Source organism: Leuciscus leuciscus (assembly GCF_965113295.1).
Source record: "Leuciscus leuciscus genome assembly, chromosome: 1".
In the NCBI taxonomy this organism is placed as follows: Eukaryota; Metazoa; Chordata; class Actinopteri; order Cypriniformes; family Leuciscidae; genus Leuciscus; species Leuciscus leuciscus.
The window spans coordinates 49435378-49447506 of NC_138725.1; the positions used below are offsets into that span (position 1 = coordinate 49435378).

The following is a 12129-nucleotide window of genomic DNA, read 5'->3' on the forward strand; positions in this document are numbered from 1 at the left end:
TTGCAAGAAGGGCATTTTTGCTGTTTGGCCGACCGGATACGGTAAGTCTAATCTACCAGTTAGCTCAGCTGGTAGCTAAGCGATAACTTCTTGTGATTCGTCGTAGTGTTATCCAATTGCGTGCAGTGAGATTTTCAAATGCATGCTTGGTGCCGCCCCTCGAGCTGGCCGATTTTCATTAGTCGACACCAGACCATTAATCTTTTAGATTTAGGTCTGGATTTCCAGGCTAGTAAACTAAGGCAGTATTCTCTCTCCCATATATGTAGAGCTAGAACATCTGATTCTTTGCAGTAAATCTGTTCATGTAAATAAAACCAATTCAAAAAAATATTTACAGATTTGAGTTCCTGGGTGGCATTTTAGTTTTTTTTCTAAAGTTGAAGTTGATTTTTCAAGTTGTGGAAAGAGTAGCAGCATGACCATAGCATAACCTTTAAGGAGTATCTTATAGCTTGGAAAGCTACAGATTCAAATTAGCTTCTCCAACACAGTTGGTGTGAATGTGTGTGTGCACGTGATGCATTTAAACCCAATTCAATATGCCTGACACAGCCGCAGCACTTCTTGTCACCAAACCAATAGCGCTTCATCAGTGTGTGAAAGCATCTCTCAAATAACTCCCCTCATTCTGCGCCAAGGTGACAGAGAAAATCCTGACAGAGGAAAAGTAATGCTTAAAGAAACTTTACGGACAGTCTGACTCTGCCTTTAAGCTCTCTGTTGAAAATAAATGCACATATTGAAATGAGCAGAGTTATTTCAGTGTAAAGGCAGCCCCAGATGGACACCTTGTGACTGGCGATGGGAAAAGAGAAACGATACACTTCAACATTACAGAGGACACCATCTGCTCCTCACAGGCTCTACATCCTAACACACACACACACACACACACACACACACACACACACTCACTCTACTCTGGCAGCATAGCAAGCAGGTTATGTCCATTCCAACGCATTCATTACCGCTGCATACCTGTTTAGAAAAACGCACATCAAACAAAAGGTACGCGACTGCACACGGTGCTTCAAAGTCTCAAGGACATTGTCAGCTAGTGCAGCCACACAACAGTCTCTGTTGGATGAGAACTGCTCTAGGATCAGCATATTGAAGGACAGAATCTGATCAATGACTATGTCTCCAACTGTGAGATCTGCATCAAACCCATAATCACACAACTGGACTCATGAAAGTGCACATTTGTCATCCTTTCAAGTTCCCCCTCCCATTCACACTTAATTTTCTTATTGAGCATCAAGTAAAAATATCCTTAAATATCCTTAAAAACAAGACTAATACTACTTGAGAAGTAAAATTGCATAAGATAAAAGGGGTCACCAATTGAGAAATCAAATTTTCCTTTTGACACATAAGAGGTCATTGTACTATAAAAATATCCTGTAAGTTTCAGAGCTCAAAACTTCCTTGTTCATCCAAAAACGGCTTTTGTTGAAACCAAGCTCAGAAAACGACTTGTTACGTCATAGTGTGACGAAAGATCGCCTCTACGGAAGAAGATCAATGCCTACTTTTACATCATTGCCTCTTTAGCCCCGCCCACTCGTGCATGTCATGTAGTAGTAAATACGAGAGAGATGCAAATACAGGATTACGCCAGAAACAAAATGATAGAGATGCCTCTGAGGATTACAATTAGTTTTGAAGTGCCAAGTTGTGCAAAAACACAGTCTTTGCATTGCCATCCTTATGATCCTAACAAGAAAGCATGGATGAACTAGATTTTTAACGAAGTTCCAGTTAGATCATGTCAGTAAGACACTCTTCGCTTGTTTGCTTCATTTGACTGTGGATTCGACTTATAAAGCAAATGTATTATGCAAAAATGTTTCACAATGATGGCAAATGTTTCAACTACAGTACGTAACAAGGTATTTATCAACATGGGAAATGTTCAGATCAATTCCAGATGTATGGCGGGGACAATAAAAAAATTATTTAGCAGTGAGCGTTTACTTCCAAGTCTTGAATGCGGTACGCCCGTCAAAACAGAGTGTTCGTTCAAAACAGGATAGAAAATAGCTTATTAATTCCAAATTAGGATTTTTTTTTATGTAAACATCTTGATAACATTATAAGTGAACCTTGGAGAACATTATAAAAACAATGCAGTTCATGACCCCTTTGAGACATGTTGACAGTCTTGAATTAGGTTTATTTGTATTACTCCATAAAAAAAAATAAAAAAAATCACTTAATTTTGCCTTAAACGTACAGTATGGAATTTTTCGCCACTAGGGGTCGCTAACCTATTTACAATAACAAAGGCGTAGTTTGATGACGCAACATTTGCTAAGAATTATGGATCTTGTCGTCAACGTCAAGCCGACCGATCTAATCTATGGATCTAATAATGTTTATGGATGACTGAATACATCAATGCTTTTATTATGACTGTGATATGAAGCAGTTCGGGATTGCTAAGAGACAGCTATCAGCTCCACACGCGACGCGATATGGACATTTCATTCTACCGAACTAACGTTACACGCGAGTGCAGAATTACTACTCACAGTCACAGGTCAGTTTATTAGACAAATTAAACTTGTGAGGTAACGCAGCGTTGTTTCACTTGGTCTAACATTACACTATCACACTAAACTGCATTTGAATGTGTTGAAATGTATGTGTTAGTTTGTCTGTATGAGACTAGCAGTAAGCTAGATCAACATTAGAATAACATACAGATCATATTCTAACATTTCATCATGTTGAGCTATATAACATAGATTAGTTTTATGTAAATGTGCTCACCTGTTTAATAAAGTACATGTAGAAGCGGTCGAAGTCTCGGACGTGGAGCTCTCGTTTATATACTGTCTATGGGAGCTCTAGGCATCTCGAAAACACCGCGCTGATATTGATTCTCGTTTTAGTTCTCCTTTTGTATCAAAAGTCTGCTTGCCATGGTCCATAATGTTTGAACGAAACAACAACAGCGTGCAAATAGACATTGCGAACTACCGTCAGTCGCTTTGGTTACTATCAGAGGGCTCTGGTTCATAGCTCTGGTTGCCATGGCAGTACGAGCGGAAACCAGGGACAACGCAGATATGACGCCATTGACGGCAACAAAACGGAAATAAAGAAACGGGACGTTTCTCGAATTAAATTACAAATCTCTCCTGGTTTGAAAGTTGTTGGAAACAGTCGGGATAATATATAACATAGATATAGTGATTTTTGCTATTTTTAAAGCAAAAAAGTTACATATTGTGGCTTTAATCATCCTTAAAGCTACAATATGTAATTTTTTTCGCCGCTAGGGGTCGCTAACCTCTTACAATAACAAAGGCGTAGGTTGATGACGCATAAGTGGAATTATGGAACTTGCCGTCATGCTGATGGATCTAATAATGTTTATGGATGAGTGAATACATTGATGTTTTTAACATGACTGTGGTATGAAGCAGGTCGCGATTGCTAATGAGAGACAGATATCAGCGCCACACGCGAGTCCCGCGGATATAAAGGAATGAGGACATTTCATTCTACTGAACTACCCACAAGTGTAGAATTACTACTCACACAGGTCAAGTTAATCTGACGAATGAAACTTGTGAAGTAACGCAGTTATAATGTTATTCTATGTGTTAGTTTGTTGGCTATATGAGACTAGCAGTAAGCTAGATCAACATTGCAATAACATACTGATCATATTCTAACATTTCATAATGTTGAGCTATATAACATTGATTGGTTTTATGTACATTTGCTCACCTGTCTAATAAAGTACATACAGGAGCGACGTCTCTGTCAAGTCATAGTTAGTCACGGATGTGAAGCTCTCGAAAACGCCACGCTGATATTGATCCTCGTTTTAGTTCTCCTTTTGTCCCAAAGTCTGCTTGCCATGGTCCATAATGTTTGAACGAAACAACAATAGCATGAGCGTGCCCCTAGACATAACACAGTTGTCCACGTCTGTCGCCATGGTTACTATGGCAGTACGAGCGGAAACCAGGGATAACAAGGATATTACAGGGTTCTCAAGTTTTATCAAAAGCTTGGAGTGAGATCACATGCGGTTAGGGGAGGAGCCTTAATGGAGGCCCGCCCCCGCCTGTCCCCGCCCCCCAATTTTACCCATTGTTCATAATTAACCAGCACAAATTGAAATTATAACAATTGGTAAATCTGATAAATGACAGAGCAATTCATCACATCAAATATACTATTTAATGTTATATTTCAAATTACAAATATACAAAAATATAACAAATTGACCCTCGTGAGAATTTTTTTTGCATTTTAATGTTAAATCCATCAATCTGGTGCACTTTGAGAGTTCAAAATTAAAAGCTCCAAACTATATTCAGTGTGCAAATTAAACAAAGAAAAATTTAAACCTCTTTTAGTTACAGTGTCTATTTACATTACACCTACTACATAATAATAGTTATAATATTAATCCTATGACCGTAATAGCCATATTTTGTAAAAACAAATGCACTAAAAAATAAAGGACACTTTCATAATTAGATTTGTACCTATTTCTATACTTGAAAGAGATAAGCACATGATCTTTTATTTTGACGCAAACTGCATCAAGCTTTTATTTTGGCGCAAAACATGGTTTACAAACGCCTCTCATTAAATTTCTAGTGAATTGTGGTAATCGTCAAATATGCAGATATGGAAATAATCTGTAACTGGGTTATGGGTTCCTACACTCATGACATGGCCTAAGTGTTTTGAAAGTAGTTATGCTTACCGCGGATTACTCATCTCTCTCCTGATCCTCCTCACTATCATCATCATCACAGGAGCTGATGAAGGGCAGAAAACATACTGTATATTTTGACACAGTTTACAGTGTCTGCTTTAAGGGCCAGTTTCTATTGTTTCACGCTATTTCTCTGCACATTCCTTGCGTTTCTTCTCCATCTCGCTGAATATTTTGACAGATGCACACTGACACTGCTGCACGCTCGCTCACTCGTTTAAAGTTGTGATTGGGCCAGCCCAGTGTCAATCAAGAAAAGAACCAATGGGCCGCTGATCTACATGTTTCATGGGCTGGTCTGTCAGAAAAAAAAAACCTACTTTTTTTGACCAATGCATTACACCAGCACAAACCCAGCGCGTTCGCGCGATGTTGTTGGTTACCTAGTAACGAACGTACGGTGCGTGCACACTTTGTGTGCGTGCGCCTCGTACACAACGTTATAAAGCTTGCAGGACAACTTGGTTGGCATTGCGTTTTCAGCGTGAGAAATACATGGTGTGGCGTGTGAGCGTGTGAACTGGTTGAATTGCGTGTGTCTCACGGCCAATGCGTGAGACTTGAGAACCCTGATATTATGTCATTGACAGGCGACAATAACCAGGGATGAGCCATTATTTAAAAGTGGAATTTCTCTAAAATTTTAAATCTTTGGTAACTTTTGGGATATTGTAAGTACACAACTGCAGGAAATATATCACACGGTGCAAGTGATTTTTGGATATTTTATTACAAAAATCGTACATATTGTAGCTTTAAAAAGCATCTGCCAATAAAAAGGCTTCAGACAAATTTTTTTTTTTAAAACTACTTCAGTTACTTTAGCTTTTAACAGACAAACTACGTTTAAAAAAAACATGTTTTTATACTTCTATTTACTACAAATTAGTTCCAATTTGATGTTGTCACTGTAGTTATCCTGATTGAATGCAACAATATTTAGAAATAAAAAATAAAAAGTACATTGTTGTGTTCATTATGGTTCCAATATGTCACCCTAACAAAATTTAGGGGGGGGGGGTTAACAGTGGAATTCCTGGTGAAGAATGACATTACCCATGATTCTGCTAAATAATCTACACCAATCAGAGAATCGGAACACTGAGAATAACGTACAGTCAGTAACCCTACACTCTATATACATCAACATCTTTAAATTAACAGTTTTATTTTTCTCCATTGCTTTTAATTAGATTGTCATTTGCAATGCTTCACTGTACTTTTGACCTTTCCCTCATTAAAGCTGTTAAGTTCTGGAAAACAAATACAGATTTTTTTTAAATTGCAAGTTGTGGCTGACGTCAGCACTGACTTTCCCATCTGAACAAGAGTCTATGAGATTGCAGAGATCCTCAAAACAAGAGGTTTCAAGATTCATGTACAGACATTTGTGCCTGATGTTTGGTTGCAGCACCAAACTGGACATGTCAGACCACGTTTGTCGTGATGTGGACGACATCAAAAAGAGTCTCGGCTAATGATGCTGATAGAGGTCTAGCACTACACCTCAACATATCAATATCATTTTAAAAATCCTGTTGCCATGGCAACTGGCAGCAGCTGGAACATGAGCCTACATGAGAATGCCCACTCACCCTCCTATCTCCCCTCTTGCTGTCTTTTAGTCCTGCTCTCCAGTAATCTTAGTTGTTTAGAGTGACCTCACAGCTCTAGATTACCTGCTGCTCAAAGCACCAGCGAGCCTACCTGATACACACAGAGAGAAACAGAGCGAAAGACGAGGGCGAGAGTTACCTTTCCAAAGCTACCCTTGCCCAGCACCATGAGAAAGTTGAAGTCAGACAGTTTCATGCGGTCCCGGTTGCCATTGCTGTCGAATTTGGAGATGGCATTGGAGGAAGAGCCGTCTGTTTTGCTGGGACCAATTTTAGCTCTCTGTTGGGAAAGAGCAAAAAGAAACAATAAGCGTGTGTTAGTTTGGGGTCACACACACACACACTTGTTTTTCAAGCATGCTGGCGACTTTCATTTGACTTCTATTGTTTTTATACTGAGCCAATAATATTTTCTTTCCCCTACTCCTAAAACCAACCTTCACAGTAACTTAATAATTCGTTACATTTATATATTGCTTTTTCTGGGTACTCAAAGTGCTTTACGGAAGGGGGTAATCTCCTCAACCACCACCAATGTGCAGCATCCACCTGGATGATGCGACGGCAGCCATATTGCACCAGAACGCCAACCACACACCAGCTTAATGGTGGAGAGGAGACAGAGTAATGAAGCCAATCAGTATATATATGGGGATGATTAGGAGGCCATGATGGACAGAGGCCAATAGGCAAATTTGGCCAGGATGCCAGGGTTACACCCCTACTCTTTCCCGAAGGACATCCTGGGATTTTTAATGACCACAGAGAGTCAGAACCTCGGTTTAACGTCTCATCCAAAGGACGGTGCTCTTTGACAGTATAGTGTCCCCATCACTTTACTGGGGTGTTAGGACCCACACAGACCACATGGTGAGCGCCCCCTGCTGGCCTCACTAACACCTCTTCCAGCAGTAACCTTGTTTTCCCAGGAGGTCTCCCATCCAGGTACTAACCAGGCTCAGCCCTGCTTAGCTTCAGTGGGCAACCAGTCTTGGGCTACATGGTGATATGGCTGCTGGCATGCCAACTTAGGGACGACGCACCAATATTAAAATTCTTGCTGGTAGCAATAAGCTGATAATTATTTCCATGTTATGGCTGTAAATGGTCAATTAAAATATTGCACTATATTTTCTAAATAAATAAACTTATTAATAACTATATATATACACACACACAGTATTGATGATACCGATAAAGTAAATATTATTTATAGAATATCAATATCTAATTAATCAACAAATATGGCACCCATAAATTGTGCATCCCTACTGAACTGTTAGCAGTTTTACATTTTCATTAGGACATTTACTATGTTTATTCAAAGCTGAACATATATAATACAAGACATTTGTGACAAGTTGACAGCTAGTCCGTAACTAGAAAGTCACAGCATTACCGTAAAATGTCCACTTGCGAGCCACGCTTCAAACTTGTTTGAAATCTAGCAGTCTTGTCTTCATGAATGTGCAACCGACTGAGAGCGACTAATGGCTAATGAAATAGAGAAAGAGCGAAAAAGTGCAAGAAGACAGTGAGGCACTGTGAAGAGTGAGCAAATAAATAAAAAATCAACAGCTCCATATGTCTCCCCAAGCACCGTGTCATCTATATTTCTTTTCTTTTTCTCATTTTTCCCTGATCATTTGCTGGTCTCCGCAATGCTTTCAGGTTCTACCCTTGTGGGCAAAACCTGACCTACACACACACACACACACACACACACACACAAACAAACAAACAAACATAAGAACGAGCCACAGCCTGACATGACTGACATCCCTTGTTTGTTTTTATCTGTTGATGTTACTGAATTTCTTAAGCAGGTCTATTCATCACGTCCTTGCTAAATCTGTCAAATACATGATTCAGCAAACGCTGGGTAAACCTTTCACCCAGACTGCAGATGAAGCAAATTTTGGCTATTGTGTGCATGTGTGAAAGTGACAGCATGTATCTGTAATACAAAGAGATATTAAATATGTCTTTGGCAGCATTTGTAAAACAGCTCTAAAGTGTTTGTTAGACACAGAGGAAGTGGGTGTGTGTCTGTTAAACTGTGGCGGTTTGTGCGTGTGTGTGTGTCTCGCTCTCCCTGGGTGAACGTTTAGTTTCTGGCAGTGATCTCGCTGCCCAAGCTGGCACGCTAGGGAATGACAGACGGCCTGTGTAAATGTCTGTGGTTCCTTCTGTATTAAGTGTGTGTGCGGTCACAGGCCATAGTCATTAGGCCCGGTCGGCTGCAGGCTGAGGGGAAATGTACTGCCTATTTCCTTGTTCACCAACTTTCTCCTTCACAGTCCACTGAGAACTGATCCATTATCTACAGCTGTGAGCCCATCACACCTACAGCCGCCTAGCAACAGGTCACGCACACGCACACACACACACACACACACACACACACACACACTAATACCATCTTAAATGCTCTAAAAGCTTTTTTCATTCACAACACGTTTGCATAGCACTTGGGGCCAGACAAAAAAACACAACAGTGTGTCAAAATTCCTCACTTACTTTGCTTTTTACACACTATTTTAACTGGAATTTCTCCAAAAATATATAATATCTAAAAAATATATTTAAACATACATAAAAACAAGATCAATTTACTTGGGAAACAAAACACATTATATATTAAGACTTTTGTATTGATTTTTTTTGGTATTTAATCTTATTTAATCTATCTGATTTAAATATCTATATTTTATATAAATATTTAATATGTATGTCTGTTTTATTTGAAAATCTACTTATTTAAACGATTTAAATGATTTATTTAAATATTTGTTTTATATAAATACATATGCATGTTTTATTTTATTAATATTTAATTATTGTCTGTGTCTATCTTTTTTAATTTTTTTTATTAAATATCTGTTTTATATAAATATTTAAATATGTATATATGGTTTATTTGAATAATTATTTAATTGGTCTCTTTTTTAACAATTTAAATATCTAGTTTATATAAATATTCGTTAACACTTTATAAGGTTTCATTAGTTAACTACTTTAGTTGGCATGAATTAAGAATGAACTAGACTTCTACAGCATTTATTAATTAAAATAATCTTAATTTCACTAATACATTATTGAAATCAAAAGTGGATAAGACACATGCCTTTGGTGTGAGAGACCCGGGTTCGAATCCACTGTGAGACACCAATGTGTCCCTGAGCAAGACACTTAACCCCTAGTTGCTCCAGAGGCGTGCGACCTCTGACATATATAGCAATTGTAAGTCGCTTTGGATAAAAGCGTCAGCTAAATGAATAAATGTAAATGTAAATGTAGTTTACATTTTACATTTACATTTACGCATTTGGCAGACGCTTCTATCCAAAGCGACTTACATTGCATTATCCTATACATTTATACATAGGTATGTGCAATCCCCTGGGATCGAACCCACAACCTTGCATTGTTAACGCAATGCTCTTACCACTGAGCTACAGGAAAGCTTAATACAGTAAATACATTAACTAATGCTAACTAATGAAACATCGTTAAGTGTAACCAACTATTTATTTAAATGTTTTATTTTATATATATACACACACACACACACACACACACACACACACACACACACACACACACACACACACACACACATATACATATATATATATATATATATATCCATATCCATATATATATATATACATATATACATACACACACACACACACATATATATATACATACATACACACACACACATATAAATATATATAATACATATATACATATCTGTCTGCATTTAAAACATTTTTTTTATAAAAATATATGTATGTATTATTTTAATAATTATTTATTAAAATGTCTGTCTATCTTTTTTTATAAATTTGTTTAAATATCTGTTTTCTACAATGTTTAAATGTTTAGATGTTTTTTTTTATATTTAAATATCTGTCTGCATTTTTAAAAAAAATATTTAATTAAATATATTTGTGTATTATTTGATTATTTATTTATTTAATACATTTATTTATAAATAATCGAGGACAGAACTGACAGGAAACTATAGAAGGAAACGTATTCAATGTAAGTGGCACCCTGCAACATGTTAGGGCATGTCCTCTGTCCGCTAGGCCACATTTCAGAAAAACTCACACACTGAATTACACTAAAAATAAAAATACACAAAAAAAAAAATCTTTTTTTATTTGCTAATTTATGCAGTGCACACGCAGCTCTTAAATTACACATGCCACTAACATGATGTGATGAACAAGAGGTGACTGTAATTAAAACCATGCTGAGCTTATTTCAATTCAGACACCTTTTCAATCATTCCAAATTAATTTCCGCATGCCCCTCGCTTTCCCCATGATTCCACAGTTATTTACCAGCAGAATGAATGTGTAGGATTGCCTGGGTCCCCTCGGCCCATCCCACACGCTCCTGTCTCTCCTGCCCTCTCTCTCTCGCAGCCTCTTGGAGTACATTCAATTTTAATTTCCAAACTGCTGCCATATTGTGAGGCTGGCATGCAGCTCAGTCTAGCATAGAATTCCATTAACCCAGTCCCTACTGTTCAGACGCCACACTTCACACTGTCCCTGCAGACAAACACGGACCGGCTGCCCAGCACTCAGCCTCACTCACACATCCCTGCCTCTTTTTCAACCAAATAAAACGAATATCCTGTCATCATTTATTCGCCCTCGTGTTGCTCCAAACCTGTATGACTGACTTTCTTCTGTAGAACATAAAATTAGAAGTTTAGAATATTGTACTGGCTGCTCTGTTTAATACAATTACAATGAATGGGGAATGGAACCCTCGGAAGCATCATAAAAGTGGACCATATGACTCATGTGATATATTCAGAATAACTAAACTTAAGTAAGTGAAAACATTGGTCAAAACTGCCCAGGGCTCTTGATAATTAATATAGAAATTGTGCTTTGGAGTCAGATCTTTTCAATGAATCTATTCATTGAGTTAATTTGACTGATTTGTTTTGTGTCTTCAACTCAGTGACTCAACATTCCAGTGAACAGCTCATTGGAGAGGAGGATTGCCAGCCAACGTCTTACATTTCGATCTGTTCCTCACACAATCTATCATTTAATAGAAGACTGTATACTGTATATATATAAAAATGTTTTTTTTAATTTTTATTAAATATGCTTTACACACACATGTCTGGTTCACTATCTTTGTGGGGACTCTCCATAGACTTAATGGTTCCTTACACTAACCCTACCCATCACAGAAAACTTTCTGCATTTTTACATTTCCAAAAAAATATAATTTAGTATGTTTATTAACCCATTTCCCTCATGCTGGCTGGTCCCCACAATGGAGATGATCTCAGGTTTTACTATCCTTGTGGGGACATTTGGTTCCCACAATGTAATATAAACCAAACGCGCGCACACACACACACACACACACACACACACTAAAAAATTATTCTAATGGTTTATCACAACTTTGTATCCTTTGTCAAATCAACTTACAGTAGAAAATGAATGTGGTTCAGATGACATATTTTGAGTTTCTATTTATTAAACCAATCTCCATTATATGAACTGAACATTTTTAAACAGTTAAACCAACAATATTTTTTACAGTATATATATATATATATATATATATATATATATATATATATATATATATATATATATATATAGACACACACACACTATTTGAATATTTATTTATTTAAATACATGTTTTATTTATTTTTATTAATTCGACAGAACTGACAGAAAACGATAAAAGGGATGTTATCTGCAAATT

At 37.4% G+C, this 12129-nt stretch overlaps 1 protein-coding gene across 2 annotated transcripts in view; it reads right to left on the bottom strand.

Moving 5' to 3' along the window:
* prkcbb (protein kinase C, beta b) overlaps positions 1-12129 on the bottom strand; it is a 127856-nt gene that overhangs the window by 42093 nt on the left and 73634 nt on the right. For both annotated transcript variants that reach the window (XM_082179782.1, XM_082179781.1), the window contains exon 9: positions 6506-6646. In XM_082179782.1, the coding sequence (XP_082035908.1) occupies positions 6506-6646 (141 nt within the window). The remainder of the gene's footprint in view (positions 1-6505; positions 6647-12129) is intronic.